The 21,139-nt window shown below is 45.0% G+C and overlaps 3 protein-coding genes across 11 annotated transcripts in view; 1 reads left to right on the top strand and 2 right to left on the bottom strand.

Moving 5' to 3' along the window:
- The window catches only part of NINJ2 (ninjurin 2), a 508,566-nt gene that overhangs the window by 170,448 nt on the left and 316,979 nt on the right, over positions 1 to 21,139 (bottom strand). The gene's annotated exons all lie outside the window — the stretch shown is intronic.
- On the bottom strand, positions 1,195 to 16,340 carry RAD52 (RAD52 homolog, DNA repair protein). Of its 2 annotated transcripts, none has more exons than XM_052667577.1 (12): positions 16,276 to 16,340; positions 12,812 to 12,900; positions 10,493 to 10,594; positions 9,888 to 9,981; positions 8,550 to 8,617; positions 8,188 to 8,306; positions 8,027 to 8,102; positions 5,568 to 5,764; positions 5,252 to 5,388; positions 4,580 to 4,660; positions 3,799 to 4,044; positions 1,195 to 3,255 (listed from the first exon to the last, which is right to left on the bottom strand). In XM_052667577.1, exons 2-12 carry the CDS (start codon positions 12,896 to 12,898, stop codon positions 3,194 to 3,196), a joined length of 1,269 nt encoding a protein of 422 aa, XP_052523537.1. In that variant the 5' UTR covers positions 12,899 to 12,900; positions 16,276 to 16,340; the 3' UTR covers positions 1,195 to 3,193. The 2 variants fall into 2 exon arrangements, with proteins under 2 accessions (XP_052523537.1, XP_052523538.1); XM_052667578.1 differs by having other exon boundaries at positions 1,195 to 3,252.
- The window catches only part of ERC1 (ELKS/RAB6-interacting/CAST family member 1), a 292,584-nt gene continuing 287,885 nt past the window's right edge, over positions 16,441 to 21,139 (top strand). For 7 of the 8 annotated variants that reach the window (XM_052667564.1, XM_052667567.1, XM_052667562.1 and 4 more), the window contains exon 1: positions 16,599 to 16,688. The gene's annotated coding sequence lies outside the window, so the exon portion shown is untranslated. Of the gene's footprint in view, positions 16,520 to 16,598; positions 16,689 to 21,139 lie in introns of those variants that run through there. The other variant, XM_052667563.1, reaches the window with a different exon arrangement.

The following is a 21,139-nucleotide window of genomic DNA, read 5'->3' as shown; positions in this document are numbered from 1 at the left end:
TTTATTTTTTGCAGAGATGTGCGAGATCCATTTCTTTCCTGTTACTTTTTTTCTTTTTTTTTTTCTTTCTTTTTTTGTTTTCTTTCCAGCAGTTTTGGCAGCAAGGGCCACCATACCTGGGTGGAGGGAGATGCCAGAGGGCGAAAGCCGGCAGCAAAGAGCCTGGGCTCTGAGATCCTTAGGTTTGGAGGCTCGTTCTTTGTGACCTCAGTGCGGAGTGGAGCTGCTGAAGGGGAGAGGAGAGAGGCTCGTGGCGTGAGTGCGGTGGGAAGGGGCAGAAGCGGGGGGCCCTGCTGCTGAGGTTGGACAGGAAAGCTCTGCTCTGTGCCCTGAATGGTGCATTGGTTTCCCAAATACACCCGGTGGAAGGGGAGAGGTGTGCCTGAGGAAAAGGAGCGGTTGTCGGCCCGAGGCAGTGGTGACACACAAGGGGAATACTCACGACAGGGGAACGATGAAGCTGAACGCAGCACGTGGTTATTTAATTTTGATCTAATAAGTTTGAGGTTGTTTTCACTTAATGTTATGCAAGAACTGGTTTTATTTACCATTGATTCCCCCTCCCCCCTTCCTGTGGATGAATAACTGAAGTCTAGAGGAATAAACTAATGCTACTGAACTGTTAAATTATTTTGTTTAATATTACACTTTGAGTATCTTTTTCCACATAAAATCTGTTTCTGAATTACAAGCGTTTTCTTTACATTATTTAACAATGTACACTGTAAAAAAAAATAATAAAATAAAATAAAAAAAAAATAAAAAAAGTTGAACCTTTGGGCTTCCCTGGCCACAGTTAGTTGCGTATTTGGCAGCGTCACCCCAGCTGCTCTCCTTCTATGGTTGTGCTTTGTGCTGCGATTTGTCACCTCTGCGGAACATCGCGTCAAGTCACTGAAAGAAACCCAACGTGCTTTGCTGAGCGCTGGGTTTTCTCGTGGGCCTCTCCTCCCTGCTCCTGCAGTGGTTTAACTGCTACACAGCTGATAACAGTTACGGGTACAAAAGCTGGAGCGGGGCTGCTCCACCTCTCCTGTTGGGTCGGCTCTTCTCCTCTCTGGGTCGGAAGGGAGTGGGGCTGAGCTGCGGTGCCGGGTGCTGCCTTTAGTCTTGATTCGGTCTGAATGCCATCCCCAAACTTGCAACTCTGCCCATACAGTGTAAGATGGAGCTGTACGGAGTTGTTCCCAAGCAGCTGTAGGCTCGCAGGAATTACTTGGTATTTCTAAACACTAATTACTGCTGCATTTCTTTCCATTTTAAGAACAGCTTCTGTTATGAGTCATGCTGCTCAAGTCCTTAAAGGAAAAGCTCCATGGATGAACGTTACTGCTTTTTTTAAAGAAGGACCAAGCTGAGAGGTACTGACCCCCTCTGGAGGAGGCATCTCTTTCTTTGCACTGTTCTGCTGTCAAGAAAGCTGATGAAATTGTCAGAGACTTTCAGGTTTTCTGTTGTAAGAGCTGGGGGAGGCTTTGCTGAACACAGCAGTGGTGTGTCTGCACATTCCCTTCCTTACAGGTATCTTATTTCAACACTGGGCGCATGACTCAGATGTGTGGTATGTATTTCTTTCCTGAGCTGCTCTGATCTCACTCAGCACTGAGTTGGAGAGAAACCAGTATTGCTGAAATCTGAAACTGTTTTCTAGGTAATGATCTGTGACAGTTAATTTCATTTGTCCTGTCTTTTGGTACCAACATCGGTCCTTGTTTGTCCTGTTCGAGAGGTGAGTGGGTAATAGAGGCTGCATAAGAAAAAAGGACTGATAAGTGGCGAAGGTGAAATAGGAGGGACAGGAGTCAATGCTTCATACCTCCTGGGTAACATTTAGATTGCTTTACGAAACTCATCTGGATAGAACGGTAATGATAGCAGAGCACAGAAATAAGGTCCTGTTTCAAGTCTGACATCAGTTTCAGGGTCAGATTAGTCAAAATTGGTGTCAGTTTTCCTGGGTCCAGCCCCAGCCATGCTGCACCATCCTTCCAGTGCTGCCGCTAGGTAACACAGAACCAGCTTCCCCTCTCAAGTCCTGGGCTCAGGCTGCTTTTGGCATGGAGGGTGCTGCCACTGCTTGGCTGGCGGTGCCCAGCTCCTGCCTGAGACAGCAGGGGCTGCAGCTGAGTCCCTTCACCAGAAGAGAAAGAGACCCAGTAGCTGCCAACAGAACCGTTCTCTTACCAGAGCGGGGCCTGAGGTGGGCACAGAGGACTTCCTAAATGCTGCTTGAAAGATCTTGCTTTGACCTTATTACTAAGAGGAGCAACTGTTGCTTTGCTCTCATGTTAAAAATCCACTTGAACCTTTCTGTTTGCCCATACTAAAGCAAATGCAAAGCTGTGCATGCAGTGGTAATCTCTAGCTTTCTACTTGTACCTGCTCACAAACTTCTCTGAGCTTGTTAAACAGTTGGAACTGAATAGGAAGAAGGCACAAATAACAAGCTTGGTTTGTCTGTCCAAATTTAGTGTTTATTCTCGTGTTAAAAAGGAGTAAAAGCTTATTTAAAAGTATAAAATTGCGGCTCTCATTCATTTCACAAAAGGTCCAAACAAGCACTTAGAGGCTGTATGCACTCCTCACTAGCAGCCCCTGCGTGTTCCTGCCCCTGTGCTGCATGGGCACAGATGGACGTGCTGCTGCTGCTCCTGGGGATGCTGTGTGCTTGAGGGGTGAGCTGAGGCAGAGCTGTCAGGGCAATGCTCTGACCCTGCTTGTGCAGCCTCCGGGCAGGCAGCTGGGCTGCATGTGAAAGGCAGAGGCTGCCACAACTGCAAAATGCCCGAGGGAATGCAAGGCTGCATTCTGTCTGCTTTCCTGGGACCATGGCCCACCCTGCCCTCATTTTCTTGGAAAAAACTTTCTGTATGCCAAAATGCAACGCTGAGCAGGAAAGAAGCTACGGTGCCTCATTTGAAGGTTTACTTATGCTACAATTTTCAGGCAAATTATTTGTAAAACAGCCACGAGTTGTGCAGGAGCACAAATGATGATGTGTTTATAGAAAAAAAAATCTGGGCTATGTAATAAACCCAAAGCACATGAAGTTCTTGCTGGCTGTGCCTCTCTGGCTATTCTGTGTTGCTTCAGGACAATCTATTAATAGATGAAGCTTCCTCACATACTTTGAGCAGCCAACTGCAGTCTTATGATGTAATCCAGCATTTAGGTAATGATGCCACCAGGTGTCCTATGTAGGTTCTAGCCTCCGCTTCTTCCAGCTTTGGCTTCTCCTGTGAGGGCTCTGCTCTGCTGAACAGGGAGAGAGTGAGAAAGGGAAGTTTCTTCAAGCTTTTCTTTGAAAGGGTTGATAACAGCAGGACAAGGGGAAATGGTTTTAAGTTGAAGGAGGGAAGATTTAGGTTGGATGTCAGGGGGAAGTTCTTTACAGAGAGAGTGGTGAGGTGCTGGAACAGGCTGCCCAGAGAGGCTGTGGATGCTCCGTCCCTGGAGGTGTTCAAGGCCAGGTTGGATGGGGCCCTGGGCAGCCTGGTCTGGTATTAAATGGGGAGGTTGGTGGCCCTGCTTGCAGCAGTAGGGCTGGAATCCTTGTAGTAGGGTTCGTGATCCTTGAGGTCCCTCCCAACCCGCACCATTCTGTGATTTGCTTCTAAAAGTACTCATTGATTTACTCTTTAGCTCTTCCTTGAGAAGACAGTTGGATGAAAAGAGTCCTCCACTCCACACAAAAGAGGGATGCCTCTCCCATTCCAGATTAGTAATGACAGCAAAGCTTTCAAAGCTAAAAGCTGCTGTCGGGACAGAAAGAACTCAGTCATTTATCACAGCACCTACCTGGTGTGTGTTGGTTGGCACCGTGGCTGCTGCCCATGAGAGCAGCAGAGGGCTGCAACTGTGCAAACCTCACGGAAGGTTTGTGAGAATGCATTCTCTGGGGCGTTCTGTTACGAGTTGTCATCTGGTGGCATCCGCGGGGCGTCTCGGGGGGTTGGTGTGCTGCTGGTGGGCCTGCTGCTTTGTGACACATCAACTTGTTAAGGTCAGTGGTCTCCAAGGAAATGTCCCAAAGTTCAAGATCATCTAGAATGAATGAAAAGATGATGAAACCAAAGACGACGGCGCTACAGGAACAAGAGTGACTCCAGACCAGCCCGCCCTTTTCCTATAGTGGTGGCCACTATACAAGTTAAACTGTAAGGTATCTTTTATGTCAGTGCACCAGCAGAAAACAGCACTATGCCCTGTGCTCTGAACTTCAGCAAGGTCCACGTGCTGTGCTGTGTGACACAAACAGCCGTAGCTGTGTTAAGAAAAGGCACTTCCCCCCCTTCTATGTTCTATTTTTGTGAAACGTCACCAGAAGAGAAGAGATTGCCAAATATGTCTAACAGTGCTCTACTGCAAGGCATGGTGTAAAACTTCTCATACTGATGGACATCTCGTCTCTTGCATGTTTTAATACTGTTTTCCTGCCATTCAAGCAAGGTTAGTACAGCTAAGGTCAGACTCCCACTTCTTTTACTCCAAGCTCTTCACATCTTTTACCCTTACACGTTGAAGAATTAATCCAAATAGCAATAATTTAACCTGCTTCTATTCATTATTCTTGGCTGACCTGCAAAGAACTCTTCTTCAATTGCCAGTTGCTGTTGTACTGCTGCCGGACTGCTGTGTTTTACGGGAGGATTGGCTGTTGCTGGATAGAGGTAACACAAGAAGAGATTAAAGTCTGAAATACAGAAGAACTCTTCTGTTTCTCCTTAGCAGACAGACTATGAGTCTGAAGTGATTGTACCCAGGTACCCTCTTTTCCCACAGCTGCTTGGATTTTGGAAGCGGTATATAGAATAGTATGGATGCTGCTGCTGACTAGCAATTGCAATACTACAAACTCTTTTACCCCACCCCCAAGTTCCCACTTACCACACATCTGTCCAGACTTCCCATGAGTGAAAAGGAACCTACCAGCAGCTAATGCAACGTCCGCTTGCCTGTCACCACCTCAGGGAAGGGCTGCAGCCTCAGCTCTGACGCAGAAAGGTAACGATACAGATGGCAGTGGCTGTGCTGCACGAAGCTTTAGTGTGGCTGGACAGTTGCAGATTTAATGATGTGGTTTTAGAACCACTTTAAGAACACTGGGATAGAAGTATGAGGATCTTCCTTTGTTTGGTCTCAAAGGAGTGCGATAGCACAGCATAAAACAGATCAGGCTCCCATACTGAGAGTAACACTTGTCTGCCAGCAGCTATCGTTCAAACTGTCAGCTTCTAATGCCCCATCTCACCCTGTTTACTGCTGGGAGTAACTTCTGTGACCTGACGTCTCTTCTCCATCTGTTCCCGGAACTGTTGCTGTAGCTGCTTTTGTCGCAGTTTCCGCTGGTACGTGGCGTCACACTCAGCAGCTGGGGAATCTGTGTTTCTGCCCCACCCCCAGGTAAAGACAAAGTTAAAACAGGAGTTCAGCAACTGTATTTTATGAAGAAACATTCATACTGTAATATAATAACTGCAAGAAAAATCCTCTAAATTAGTATTGTATGGCATCTTCCAATTTGGACTGTCCACGTGCTTCAAAGGGGACAGCAACTTCTAACATACCCGGAACTGCTTGGCTGCTTCTGATCTTCTGTCTCTCCAGAAGCCTCTGTGTGACTGGGCTTATGAGTTGGTGCCATTTCATACTGTTGTCTCCATCCTGGGTTCTGCCTTTCCAAACAGCCATCATACCTTGCTTTCTCTATTTTGGGCTCATAGTCCTGTCTTTTAGTTTTCACCAGATCTAACTCGGGGGGCACCTAGTAAAGGAAAAAAGAAAACACCTTCAGAAATTTCCTTCACGAAATATGCACAGCACTTTTCTGCATGGTACTGTTAGAAAATCTCGTTTATTTCCCCGTGGTAGAGAAGTTTAGAAACTAAAATGCAGTTTAATTTATCTAGTTTATTGCTTTGTGCCAGTTCAGTAGTTGAGTTCTTTAGGGAAGATATCCCACGTTCTGTGATTTTACAAATCTCTGTCTGTGAGGCAGTGGGTGACCTTGGCAAAGCAGGGATCTCTGTCATCTTCACTTGGTGAGGTGTCCCTTCAGATTGTTAGCTAGCCAAAGAGAGAGCTCCATGCTGACTAGTGGAGTTGAGTAAATCCTGGTACGACAAGGGCAACTTTCCTGTGGAACAACGTGGATCAGCGGATGTGAAAGGCTGACTTTTTCCTCAGTGCGCAAGGTAGGTTACAGCCTAGCAGCCTACTGCCCCCAGCTGGCACACATCAGGAGCTAACAAGATTAATGCCGACCAACAGCAGGGGCACCTTTAGTGCTACAAAGACTGCTGTGTTACATCCAAGTGTACTTTGTGATAGCTCTGAAAGAACAGGCTTACAGCACTCTTGTTACCAGTGGGACGTGCAGCACAATTTCTTGTCTCTTTCTGGACCAGAGGCCTCCGAAAGAGGCATTTCTTCACAGTGCTCGTTAACTCTAAAGGTTCACTGTTAGAACGTAGGACTTCAGAGGGAAAAGTAACTGCAGCTCTCCCTTCCCTTGTGGAACCTAAAGGTAAGCCTAAAGGAGCCTGAGAAGCAAGGCAAGGAGTCACATGGCCTATTTCTTAACGTTCGGTAATGGAAAGAACCGTAGTGATGACAGGGAAAGTGTTCAAGTGCACCTCAGCTGTACAGACTAACTCTTCATACATTCAAGAGCCTGCTCTCATCATACAGTTGCAAATTTCAGGTACCAACACATTTTGAAGCCAAGCAGAGGATGTTTGCAGGTCCTCTTGGTTGCTCCTCATGCAGCAAAAGAACAAATTACCGTCACCTCTTTTGCTTTTCTGGGGGGGCTGGCAACAGCCATAACTTTTTTGGGTTCAATCTAAAAGCTTAGGTTCCTTTGTAATAGCTGCATCTAGCATATAGCAGTGCTCTTTTGGGAAGGATCCAAGTGGCTTAATTGAAAGCTGATATCACCTTTTGAACTTTAGATCTCAGTACAAAAACACTGTTATAAAATGCCTACTTACTATCTATTATAAATAGAACAATGGACAGACCTCTGAGGGGTGAAATAGAGGCGCAATGTAAACCTTGTTAGAAAGACCAGGCCAAGAATAGTATAGCTGGTGATGCGACTGGGGCTTTGTAAAGTTTGAATGCTGATTAGTAAAAGGACAAAGCAACTATCAGTGCACACACTGATATTGTTACTGTATGGATTTTGCTTGTTCTTAAGTTCTAACTACAGCAGACAGCTTTGGGATGTGATCCATCTAGTATTGTTTCCAGGACATGCTGGGCTATGCATGTTAAACTTTATTGGAAGAAGTCTTTCTCACAAAAAAGCACCTTGTTTTCTGCCAGAGCTTCTAAAATGTAGAGAATCTTCCTCCTGCTGCCCAGTATGTCCAGCCTTGGCTTCCAGCTTGAGAGTCTTCAGGTCTAAATGAAATGGTCCTGATTTCACAGAATGTATAGAAAATAGCACTTAGAGCTAGTTTAAACAGTTAATCTTCCCAGTGTAGCATTTAACCTCTTATGAGCACAGATGTAACTGCACACATTGCTGGCATTGAATAAAAAGACTTGGCTTTGGGCTGTGGATGCCCCGTCCCTGGAGGTGTTCAAGGCCAGGTTGGATGGGGCCCTGGGCAGCCTGGTTGAGCATTAAATGTGGAAGTTGGTGGCCCTGCATGTGGCAGGGGGGTTGGAGATTCATGATCCTTGAGGTCCCTTCCAACCCTGGCCATTCTGTGATTCTGTGAAGACACTAAATGTCACACGGCATCTTGAGTAGAACACTGTTTCTTCAGCTTTCTCACCACAGTAAACTTGCCTACTGAAAATAGTTAAACTTTAGAACAGCTGTAGTAAAGTGCTGGAAGAACTCAGTAACGGACAGCTCGTGCAATCAAACAAGCAGGCAAATGCTACAGGTCTGACAGCAGGAAATATTGGAGGCTAAGATGCATTTGTATCATTATTTACGTTCCTTTTAACACGAAGGATCAGGAACAATCAACATCTAGCAGTCCCTGCTCTGAAACACCACATACTGTACCTGACGTGGAAGCTTATTAACTGCTTGTAGGTAGTCTTTGTCTAGGATGCAGTTCCCAAGAGCATTCCCAAAGCACCTGAGAAACAAGAAGACTCGTTGTGACTGAAAATAACAGCTCCCAAATCACTTCCGAGAATCTGCAAGTACTGATCTTCACTTACTTGAGTGCCCTCTTGAGTCCATCTGTTACTGCCTCCTTTCTTGCCTTTTCTAAGGACAAGGCCTTGGACTTCAAGCCTTCACTGACTCCGTAGCCCACATCTTCATGGTATGAGCCATCCTGCAGTAAGATTTTAAAAGCATTAAGTATAAGGGAAATTCTGCACGTAAAGCATCCACTGCTAGACACTGCGCTTTCCTAAGCCTGTTTACTCACCCTTAGCTGGATGTCAGTGTTTTAGACTCCACTATTTCTCTGGTGTAGTGCATTACTCCTGAAAACTACGGTCTGACCCGTGTATTTTCATCCCCAGCTTTAAGTAATTGCTCAGCTACAGACAGAGCAAACAAAAAACCCACTTACCTTAAGCTGGACTCTCACGAATGCACAGACGCCCACATAGAACCTGCCGTTGTTGAGATCAACAAAGTCTGAAGGGAAAAAAAAAGTAGCATCCTAAATAACACAAAAGACTTCCACATGTAGATCTCAGTTCTCTTCCTTTGGATATTCATAAACCTGTAGTGTAGTTGCTGAGTGGGCCCAAGACATTGTCACTGTATTTTCTACAACGTGGAGCATGACTTACAAAATAATACTCGCCATCCAAGAATGATAACTTGTAGATATGCTCTGGGGATGCTCTATTTTCTGGCTATCAGTGTGTTGGCATGCCAAACACTTGTGCTCTGGTATCATGTGTATAAAGATATATTAAATATATGTTTACATCTGTTTTTTTCTTATATATGAAAGAAATCAGAGTTGTAAGCATGACTCCTCATTCAAATACATATCTTAGACGTTCAAAGAGTAACAGCTCTTTCTCAGCTGGAAGTAAAGATTTAAAGTACCAGTTTATAGAAACAACAATGGAAAAGAACCTTAACTGTCTATAAAAGCAATTTATTTCCTATTATCTATTAGAAGCTTCTCATCTGGGAAATGCTGCTCAAGGCTTTATCCATGACTCTCAGTTCAGAACCTCTAAACAACCACTGGCAGTATTACAAGTCTGATAGAATCACAGAATGGCCAGGGTTGGAAGGGACCTCAAGGATCACGAAGCTCCAACCCCCCTGCCACATGCAGGGCCACCAACCTCCCCATTTGATACCAGACCAGGCTGCCCAGGGCCCCATCCAACCTGGCCTTGAACACCTCCAGGGACGGGGCATCCACAGCCTCTCTGGGCAGCCTGTTCCAGCACCTCACCACTCTCTCTGTAAAGAACTTCCCCCTGACATCTGACCTAAATCTTCCCTCCCTCAACTTCAAACCATTTCCCCTTGTCCTGCTGTTATCAACCCTTTCAAAGAGTTGATTCCCCTCCTTTCTGTAGGCTCCCTTCAGGTACTGAAAGGCTGCAATGAGGTCACCCTGCAGTCTTCTCTTCTCCAGGCTGAACAAAACCAGGTCTCTCAGCCTGACACATAGCTGACATGAAATTCTTTGTAGTTCAAGAAACCGTACAATGGTGTCCAAAAGTTCCATCCTCATCTGGTCCACTTGTTCAATAGTTTTGTAAAGCTGCCAGATGTGTAATCCTTTTTCAACCCAGGATTTAAAAAAAAGCAGTATAATAATCCTCTGTCTCTGAACTGCTCTGAACTTTTTACAGGATTATTTGAGAAATTTTTCCTTCAAGTCATCATAGTGAAAAATGTGGACAGACTTTTTTTATGCCAATCTGATACTTACCAACATTCTGTTGAGTGACTGAATGAGCCCAGCCATTGAAGCCAAACATCTCATTGGCCAGACTGATTACCTTGTGACCCTCAATGTAACAGACCTGAAAACAGAAACATACATGTATGTATATACACACACACTCTTTATTTTAAAGAAAGATTACATCGTCTTACTCTGAGGAAACCTGCCTAAATTCAAGGTAATTGAATAATGATGCTGATTTAGGTTCACCATCTTCTGGCAAGTGTGATGGAGAGAACTGAACAAATATGCCAGCATTAAGGGGAGCAGAGCTAGCAGGCACTAAAGAAGTAAAATTGCAGCTTGTGTCACATAATTATTCATATACTGCAGTTCTAGAAAAAAAAGAAAAACATCTCAATGTTCCACAAGGAGGATGAAGCACTGAAAAGTTAAGTGGCTTTAAGAATAAGAATGTAAGGTTTCTGTGGCTAAGATAAGGCCAGAATACATGCTAGTCTAGTTTTCCTTTCACCTTTGCTGATTACACTTCAGTGGGAATTTTTCTAAACTAAGGATTGTTATTATTTTAATAATAATTCTCCTGGAAAAAAAATGCAAGTTGAACATCTATGGATGTTTATTCATACCTTTTGTCCTCCTCCAGCTTGCCGACTGCTGATATATTCTGGACCCAGTTTCTGACGAAGAGCGTGCTGGATGGCTTGATATTCATTTGCTGTAAATTGATACTTGATGGAAACAAAGTAAGACAAAGGTTCTCATTCTCTCCATATTAGCCATCCCTCTTCTCCTAGTATTACTTCATGAGCCCATTTTCCCTGTCCTTTCAAGAGATGCGTGGTCCACTTTTAGAATCAGGATGTAACCACCGAAGAGAGACCCTGGGGCACGTGTACACATTTGTGCACTATATTGTTTTTTTCCATACTCTTGAGATCATATTCAGATCATCTTGAGTGCAGTAACACGGCACGTGCACGACAACCAGGCTATCAGGCCCAGCAAGCCTGAGTTTGTGAGAGGCTGCCTGACCAACCTCATCTCCTTCTATGAACAAGCGACCCACTTGGTGAATGAGGGAAAGGCTGTTGACATAGTCAAGCTAGACTTCAGCAAAGCCTTGGACAAGGTCTCCCATTGCATTCTCCTGGAGAAGGCGGCAGTCCGTGCCTTGGTCAGGTACAATTTTGCTGGATAAAAAAACTTGACTGAACGGTCAGGGTCAGAGAGTTGTGGTGAATGGAGTTAAATCCAGCTGATGACTGGTTCATCCTGTTTAATATCTTTACTGATGAGTTGGATGAGAGAACTGAGTATATCCTCAGTAAGTATGCCGATGACACCAAGTTAGGGAGAAGTGTCTGAGGGTAGGAAAGCCCTACAGAGGGATCTGGGCAGGTTGGATCAATGGGCTGAGGCCAACTGTGTGCACTTTGGTCACAGCAACTCCATGCAGTGCTACACGCTTGGGGCAGAGTGGCTGGAAAGCTGCATGGAGGAAAAGGATCTGGGGTGTTGGTTGACTCTCAGCTGAACCATTAAAGGTCAGGAGCACCATGGCTTTCATCAGAAATAGTGCAGCCATCAGGAGCAGGAAAGTAAGTGATCATCCCTCTGTACACAGCACTGGTGAGGCCGCACCTTGAGTGCTATGTTCAGTTTTGGACCCCTTCCTATAGGAACACTGAGACTCTGGAGGATGTCCAGACAAGGGTGAAAAGTTGGTGAAGGGTCTGGAGCATAAGTCTTATGGGGGGAGGCTGAAGAAACTGGGATTATTCAGTCTCAAGAAGAGGAGGGTCAGAGGAGGTCGTGGCAAGGTGAGCGTCAGCCTCTTCTCCCAGGTAATTAGCAATAGGATGAGAGGGAACAGGAGAGGTTCAGATTGGGTATTAGGAAGAAAAGACTTTCTTCTCAGAAAGAGTGGTGATGCATTGGCAATAGCTGCCCGGGGAAGTGGCACAGTAACCATCCCTGGAGGTGTTTAAGGAAAGGGCAGATGTAGTACTTAGAGACATGGTTTAGTGGGAGGCAGTGGTGATGGGTCAGTGGTTGGACTAGATAATCATAGAGGTCTTTTCCAACCATCACGATTCTACTAATCGTTAAGCTCTAGCAAATGTTTTCCATTTCTCATAACCATCACTTACATTAAAAGAAGTTAAATGAAGCAGGTCTCTTAGTGGATCCTAGGGAAATCTTAACGCAATCATAAACCCTAGTCAAAGTTACCAGGAATACACAGACACATTTATATCTTATCTCTCAAAACTAAAATATAATATTTCACGAGAAAAGTCTTCATAAACTCAAACAAAACCAAAGTTTAATGTTATTCTACCACCATGTCCCATCAGGACAAAGCTTGGGTGATCAATCAAATTAGAAAATTATTGAGACGTGTTCAGTATATTCCCCTACTGCAAGGAAGGTCCTTTGGATACCAGCATCACGGGTATCATTAGGAAGCCCAGCATTGTAACTCGTGCTGCATAACTTAGTAGAAATAACTTAGTAGAAAGGTTAGAAAGGCCTAACAGCATTCTTGGGGATTTACATGTTAAAGGATTCAAGCACTAAAAAGCTTGTGTTGTTATATGCTGTTATGTGTGGACAGAATAGGAGTTCAATAACTGTATCTTCATGTTCCAGCACTGCCAAATCTCTCACATTTACTTGTGGTTGTATTTAGGCTTAAAGGAAGGGCTTTCTTTTTCTGATACTAGAAGCAAGTCTGTAATAAAAGACATAAGGAAAAGGGGAGCATACACACGCCATGGCTATCATAGAGGAAAACGGAATGTAAGTTTAGGTGTAGAATAGTGTAGTGGAAATGACTCTAGCCTAACTGTATCCAACTTAAAAATGAGCAAATACAAATACACAGAGTAGATTTCTAGTAGTACAAGAATGGAACTTGTATTTCTCAGGCAAAGGGAACTGACCTGCCCGAAGCAAGCAGCTGAACTGCTGGTGCTGGTACTGCTGCAGCTGACATGGCTTTCGCTGTCCTTCCCTTGCCTTGCAGGCATCCCTAAAGACAAAAGAAAATACAATTAATGAAAATAAGAGTCAACTATCCATACAAAAACACATCAAAAAAGTCCACTGCACGCTAAGTATAGCAACGTACTGCAACATATTGGACAATACAGTAATACCAATCATATTTTAGTGCATACTTCTGTGAAACTGCTGCAGGACCAGGTGGAAATTTGTTTTCTGATGCTGTTTCATAGCAGTTAAAATTCTTCTTAAAAACCTACTGTGTAGTAGACAGAAATAGACAGAAATGACTAGCTTCATCCTACAGGCAGAGGCACTGTTGTGCTCTTGTGTAAGATCAGAGCCTAGAACAACAAAAAAATGTTGTGAGTCTTTATTCTAAATATTAAGCAGGTAAAAATGATGTATTTTTATTCCTTTTAGATGAACATGAATGCATTGTACCATTTTAGGTAAGAAAAACAAAAACACCTCAATTGTTCAGATTCCCCAGCAGTGTCTTCCTACATCACCTTCCAAATCCATTAACACTTTGATAAAAAGCAGAAGGAGATTTCTAAAGTTGTACTTGTCTATAACCCGACTTGTCCATCTTCATTTTAGATTACTGACTGTAATCATCGACTGCCTTGAGTTATGATGGCATCACACAAACCACGCAGAGCTGGAAAACATACAGAACCTCCAACAACATGAAGAAGTTGTGCCAATAATTCAGTAGATGGCACCCTTTTCCAAGCCAGTACCCAACAAGCACCTGATGGTAACCCTGCTACCACTCTGCTGTGCTGCTACAGAAGTGGTTGTCCTGTTGAGTGCCTGCATGACAGGAGCACGAGGGAGCCACAGCAACACTTCTACAGAAGTCCACAGAGGCAATCTTTTACTGTATTTGCACAAATACTGAGTGCAAGTGGTTTTAGCCCATCAGTCTGTAAGTCTTCTGTACACAGCACAAAGGAAGTCAACGCGCAATGTATGTCAGTGAGACAGCTGGGGATATTAGAACAGATACAAAAGGTTTAAAATCCTCCAGACAGTGATATGTGATAGCCTGTAGGAGCCTGGCTAGTATTACTTCTTGCTCCTGTACTTCATGTTCAGATTTTTTGAAAGAAGTTGTTTTTCTAGTCTCTAAATAAGGAAGTATTACTAAGGACTCGCTAAATACATCTCAAAAAAGGGATACCAGCTGTACCCTTGGCAAGTACAAACACTGATAATTATGTCAGGTGTAGCTAGAATTCTCTTTTTGTTGGCAATCATTATTTACCTTCTGTCCAGAAGCTGTATAATTGCACAGATCTTGTACAATTGAAAGTGTTTCAATCAGAAGTTAAATGCAATTTATGGGAAATACATTTGGATTCAGAAGAGAACATGTAGAAGTTAATATTACTAGAAGATGCACACGGTTTAAGAAAGTTACTGCCCTTTTTGAGCAAAGTGTTTACACTTGGAGAGAAATAAAAAAATAGTATCTGTGGTGAGTGGTGGAGCGAAACAAAGTTTGAAGAATACTATATGTATATTTTCACTCTATGCAGATTAAATCAGATCTTAATCAGTATAAAGCCCTTGGAGGGAAAAGGCAATATAAGAAATGTGTGCATTTGCCCTGCGAGCAGTAGGCCAAGAATCTACACACACAGCAGGTGGGTGGCGTTCCGAAGGAAAACTGCTTTAAATGAAACCACTATTAAGTCTTTAAAGCTTTTACAAGGTATGCACTACTGTCAGCCTACATTCTATACAGAGATACACCTTGAATGAAACTGACTGAAGTATGGGTGTCGATCTGAACAAGAATGAGGAAGTGCAGAATTCTGCTAAAAACAGCATTGTATCATATGGTTTCAATCTAATGGAGAGATTTCAATAGAATCTTGCCATTAGAAAATTCTAGTAAGGGACAGATAAAATATGTCCATAGCCTGTATTTAAGTTATCATTTACTCTACAGCTTGTGTGAATGAGATGGATGATGCTAGTTCCAGGCCTTGCTTGCACAACAGTTTGTTTCAGCCACGGATCTTATTTAAACCAAACGTTCTAACAGTGCAATGTGATATTTTTCATCAATTTGTTGAAATGCAGTGAGGCTCTATGTCTCCAAGCAGCTTTCAGAGCACGATGGGGCTGGAACACCTCTCCTATGAAGAAAGGTTGAGGGAAATGGGCTTGGAGAAGAGAAGGCCCTGGGGAGACCTCAGTGTGGCCTTCCAGTACTTGAAGGGAGCACATAAACAGGAAGGGGCTATGTCTGTTTATGAGGGTGGATAATGATAGGACAAGGGGGAATGGTTTTAAACTGAGACGGGGAGATTTAGGTTAGATAATAGGAGGCAGTTTTTCACACAGAGGGTGGTGGCACACTGGAACAGGTCGCCCAAGGAGGCTGTGGATGCCCCATCCCTGGAGGCATTCAAGGCCAGGCTGGATGTGGCTCTGGGCAGCCTGGTCTGGTGGTTGGTGACCCTGCACATAGCAGGGGGTTTGAAACTGGATGATCGTTGTGGTCCTTTTCAACTCAGGCCTTTCTGTGATTCTATGAACTTCAATTTCAAGATCAGTAAAGCAGGACTCCTGAAGTTAATTCTGCAATTGGAATTCTAAATCTCCATTAACACAGAGCCAGGAGCTTGGGAAGGCAAGGCTTCCACTCCTCAGCAGAATGCTGGTTCCTCACTCACTCTCTTAACGCATCTCAAACATTCACCCTGGGATAGATAATAATCATCAGCTATTGGCTAGAGAAGTGCCAAAAGACAGTGCTAGGACACTGCTGGACACATAAATTAGCACTAAAAATGCCTTACTCTCAAATTATCTTCAAATGCTAAAAGTTCAAGTTCAAATATTTTAGTTCTGTATAGAGCATGGTAAAAGCAGTTTACCATCGGACAACTAGGAATCACCATTTACTACATTTGTGACCGTGATCATTCTTTATCAATTATCATTTACACGGAATTATTGTCATTGTAACCAGTAGTGTTCTCAGAAGGTTTCTCTGGGCAGCCTGTGCCAGGCCCGCACTGCCTGACTGACCAAGCACAACAAAGGATGCTACCTAGGTAACTTAAGGTTCCTATCGCCCTAACACGAAAAAAAAATACAAATAGTGAACTCGAAATGCATATATGTGCTTTTGTGGAGCATTCTCTCGTCTGGGGACGCTAAACTGTTTCATAAGCCGAATAATTTGCTATGCAAAAATTGCTTTATCCGGCGCAGAGATAGAGCGAACACCCTGACAGCCTAATGGTCTGCATGGTGAAAAGCGACAATATCATTCCCCGCAGATACCCGGCCGGGGTCGCTGAGGGGACAGCCCGTTGCCCGCTCCCGCCAACGGCCGCCCCGCGAGCGGCCCCGCCGGAAACGGCTGAGGACGCCGTACCTGGGTCAGGCCGGGCCGCGCGCCTGCCGCCGCCGCCGTTCGCAGCTCCCGCGCGTGCAGGAGGGGCGACGGGGGCGGGCACCGCTACGGCGAGAGAGAGGGGACAAACTTCCTGCGGGCGGACGCGGAGGGGAGGGCAAGGGAGGCCGACTGGGGGAGGCGGGGCGCCGCGCGGCCGCGAGGGGACGGCGGGGTGGGAGGGAGAGGCGGAGGCGACGGAGCTCGCCGCGGCGCTGACGGGCAGGTGAGGGGCCCCGCCGGGCGCGGGGGGCCGCGGGAGGGGGCAGCGCCGCTCGCCGGCCGCTGGGGGGAGCCAGGCGCGGGGCGGGGCCTGCGGGAGCCGGTAGCTGCGGGCGGCCGCCGGGCTGGGCAGGGGCTGCGGCGGGGCCTGGTGGCCGGCGGGCGCCGCTCAGGTGGGTCCGGTTTCCTCCCGGGAGGCTGCGGGGCCTCGGGACCGGGAGGAGAGCTGGGGAGGAGGCTGAGGGGTGCAGGGCCTCGCCGCTCCGCGGGCCTCGAGCGCACTGTCACCGCCCGGGGCTATGCTGGGTTGGGTTGGGCTGGGCTGTGCTGTGCTGGGCGGCGGCAACCCCGGGCCCGGCTGCCCCCGCTGCCCGGCCCGGCCGGAGGTACGGGGCGAGTCCCGCCGTGCGGCGGTACTCAGGGAGGAGGTTGGTTCTGGGGCGGCCGTGGGGCTTTGCTCGTCTCCCCTGCGATCGCGTTCGTCCCTCCCTACTTGGTCAGTGTGCCCTCGCTAAGCGTTCGCCTTCATTGTCTCGGTGCCATCGGCAAGGTAATGGTGCCGGCCGCCTTTCTGCCCGGAGCGAGCCGTGCTGTGATTTCCGCCCCACCTCTGGGCATGCCGCGTTCATCCCATGGAACCTACTACAGCGCGAGTGTCAGTTGACATCATGCTTTGTTTCTGCATCTGCAGCCATCCTGAAGCATGTGTCGGGAGCTGCTCTTTCCACATCTGTCTGGTTCCTGATGTGAACCCTAAACCTCAGCTATGAAGGCTCACAATGCCTTTTGCTTGGAGTGTTACGTGCGAGTTGGAAGCCCGTGTTGTGGTTCGTGCTGATGGGGTGTGAATTGTTCTAGGTGAAACCCTGATGGAAATGGGGAGGTTTAGGGGACAGGGAAGAAGAAAGAAACGTCCGTGGAGCTAAGGGAGAAGCAGAAGCATAGAAGCTGAGAGAATAAAAGGAGATTCCTAAAAATAGAATAGGTGGGGAGAACAGCGTATGTTTTACATCTTATTGAAGCTCATTCTAGGGGGGAAAAGGGGGAAAGGCATGTAAAGGTAGGTGGGGTGATTGTTGCTGAATAATATGTTACCTCAAATCCAACAGGTTGTAACCAGAAAAAGTTGTCCAGTTTGGCTGCAAGGTTCTGATTCTGATAAGATGGCCAACCCAGCTAGGATATGTCTGAACAGTAACCTCCACCATCTGCCTGCCCTCCTTTCCTCCCAGAGAGTATTGCGTCTACAGCAGGAGGTGGTTGAACATACATCTTCTGAGTTCTGCAGCCCACAGCCTGACAGATCACTGTGAAGGTTTTGGTATTTTGTGTTTGAGACTGATAAAGTTGAGATGTGTGCCCCAATTCAGGGTCACATATGAGTCAGCACCCTTGCAGCCATATCAAACAAGATTAGAAGAGAAAAATCATCACCTTGTCCCTGCTGTTGAGAGCAGAGTTAGTAAAGCAATAATCAAATTTTATCAATAATGAGGTTTTGGGATGAAACCGCTAATTATTGAGATAGCTATCTGGACTATATTTCAGTTCTGGAAACTGAACTTCAGTACTTCAGCACAGAACAGCAGTTCCCTGAATTGTCAGGTTTCTGATTTCTCTGTATCACCCAGAAATATAGAATTGTCTGAGTTAATCAAGCTGTAAGAGGAGCTGCAGCTAGGAACAGGTTGGGATCTGCTGGCTAAAACATGACGTGAGTTTGTCATAATATTTGATATAGCTTGAACTTTTTCCACATTGTCCAGCAAACCAGTGTAGCTGTAATGAAATCATTCTACGGCTGTTAGCAGTTTCTCTTGTTTGGGTTTGTGTTATCTGGGTGATAGGAAAGCATCGTTTTTTTTGTAAGTCTGAGGTTTTTGATCCCATTGTTTTGTGAAATTCTGTTTGTGTAACTTCACACCTCTAACATTCAGTTCAGGTCCTCACCAGCAAAAAAAGAAAAGCAAGTTTGATATTTACATGGCCTATACCTTGTTATTGAATTGCTAATCTGGACTGTGAAAGAAACCCTTTTTTTTTCCTTTTGCTGAGTTTGCTGCATTCTCAGTTCCTGGTAGGAGTTATCTGTGTTGCTGCATGAATAGAAATGTTTCACCATGCTATTGTAATGAGTGGGAGAGTTCCTTGCTATTATTCCTAATTCTGTGCAGTGGGAGACTCTCCCAGCGTTACTTTTTCTCCCCTCACCCTTCCCCATTGTCAAACTATTTTGAATCTGTTCTCCAAAATGCATCTCTTGCATTGTTTGCTACCTTGGCTAAGCCCTTCGAAAACTGCCAATAGGTCTACAAGGTCTGGCTTGTTTTGTCTGAGCATGGTATACCTGGAACTGTATGGATGCATGAATGCAGGCGTTGAAATAATCAGATCTAGAATTAAGAAATGTGAATGTATTCTTGACCCTTCCTAGCAACCTCACCGTGAGTGCACTCGGGTAAGGAACATTGTTTGAAGAAAAGGGAGGTTTGCCACTTCCAATGAAGGAGCACACTTTACATAGAGCAGTGATGTTACCTGTGGTGAGCTGAGGCTGTCTGCCTGAGCAGATTCATTAGTGTTTCTATGTACTTCTGGGGTTCTGAAGCACCTTTATTACTCTTAGGGTTGTGTACCTTACTGATTGTGCTACTGGGAAGTGGTGACGTGCTACCTGGGGGAAAGGGAGAAATGGCCATATTTCCTACATTCCCTACACTAAGCACACAGCGTTGATGGATGGTACTCTAAAAATCAGGCTATGAGGTCTTTAGCCGCTCATTGGCAGCAAATTCATGTCTGCATGTCTTCAACCTTCTGGGTAATTTGAAGAGCAAGAGTTATTTTAATCAGAGCTATTCTGTCACTAGCAAGTTTATATGCATGTTGTGACTTCTGCTTTTTGTTTGCATCAAAGTGAAAAAAACACCAACGTGCCAAATGTTGTTGGTTTGGTTTTGTGTTTGCTTTCCATTTAGAGACTTACAGTCAGCTCCCATTCATTGCCCAAGGCAAATCCTGATGTGCCCACCAAGCCCGTGTGTGTGTTTCAGTGGACCAGAGGGGACCCTTGGGTCCCACCTACCTCTGCTAAACCCAAATGGTTGATGATTTGAGGATGCAATTAAGGATGATTCACAATGTATCCATGTCCCTGCCACCTTGTAACAAAGTCAGTGCTGCTGGAGGAAGGCTTAGAGTTCTACCAGAGAATTGGTGCTTCATCGCTGTCCAACGCTTGGGCTGAGCTTGTGAAACCGTGAGGTGTGGTGTCCAGATGGTCTTAAGAAATATGTGCCCCACTCTTCCATGGAAACCAAAACATTTCTAGTGGTGCACAGCAACCCAACAAAGGGGAAGAACTTGCTCATGCATCCAAATTTATTGACAGATTAATTTGTAGCGTGTTGTAGTCTGGAAAATGAGATGGCCTTTAGAAATGTTAATAGCACCTTACATTCCCTTTCTAGCTGAGGCTAAACACTGGAACTTTAGGAAAACACCCTTATAAGCAAGTGGTGTGAATAAAGACTTGGCAAAATATACTCGTCTTTGTAAAAATAGTGAGCTTTTTTCCTTTTTGTGCTCTCAGTTTTTAGAAAGAATGATAGAAAGGAACGAAGCTGTGCTGGTGAAAGTATACCTATTATGCCTTCGTTATTTCCAATAATTATTAGAATTATAAGAAATAAAACCCGATGTCAGCTGAAACCTCTTTTGCATAGAAGCTGCTGTGGAGTAGAGTGTGTTTTGTCATCCTAGTCCTGTCCTAGTCCTACCTGGGGAGCAAGTAGATCTCATGAAAGGAATTTTATGCTTGAGAGAGGCATAAGTATCCTAGGAAGCTGGTGAGTAGTTGTGATTTAGGCTTAATCTGTTATATCTTCTAAGAATGCAGGAGAAGAATGGGAAACAGAGCGATATCTAAAAAGGACAGACAATCAAAATGCTTCCATGTTGTGTGGTGTTTTAAAGTGCATGCATACCACTTATGCTAACTTTCCAAATTTGGAAAGCCTGGAACAGGAGTGTCAATTTATGTTTAGAAGTAAAACCCTTCTTTAATAAATGACTGTTGAGATTTTCCTTAGAATGCCAGGGTCAGAGTTCAGGGATGCCTGCTTTTTATAAGACACAGCTTTCAAAATGTCAGATCCACATTCTAAGTCACTTTTGAGGGTCCCAAGAAGACTTTTTTCAGGACTTTTTTCCTTTGTTTCAGGAAGACTTCTCTATTTACAGAGAGGTGGGAGATAAAAACATCCATTTATATCTTCTTATATCCATTGAGACAGAGCAAGGGCAGTATTACCTTCAGTCAACTTGACAGATATTCAAGACGGTAAACATAAATAAATAAAAAAAGGCATGGACATAAACAGATGTTGGTGCTTTGACATCCACTATCTAGGAGTGAGAGTCAACTATAACAACAACAGTTAATTTTTTCATCTTCTTTCTGTCTTAGTTTCATTAATTGCTTTTGCTTTCTTGCTATTCAGGCCATGAGGATAAAGATTATTTAATATGGATAAACAAGTCTGAATTCCATGGGTTCATTGCTGTGTATTTAGCACTGAGTGGCTTGCAAACAATTTCCAAGATAAACTTTCTTCTGCCCTTT

Source organism: Tympanuchus pallidicinctus, unplaced genomic scaffold (genome assembly GCF_026119805.1).
Source record: "Tympanuchus pallidicinctus isolate F22 unplaced genomic scaffold, pur_lepc_1.0 scaffold8, whole genome shotgun sequence".
Taxonomy (NCBI): Eukaryota; Metazoa; Chordata; class Aves; order Galliformes; family Phasianidae; genus Tympanuchus; species Tympanuchus pallidicinctus.
The sequence above is the reverse complement of the archived record's forward strand: the minus strand, read 5'-3'. Positions and strand labels throughout refer to the sequence as shown.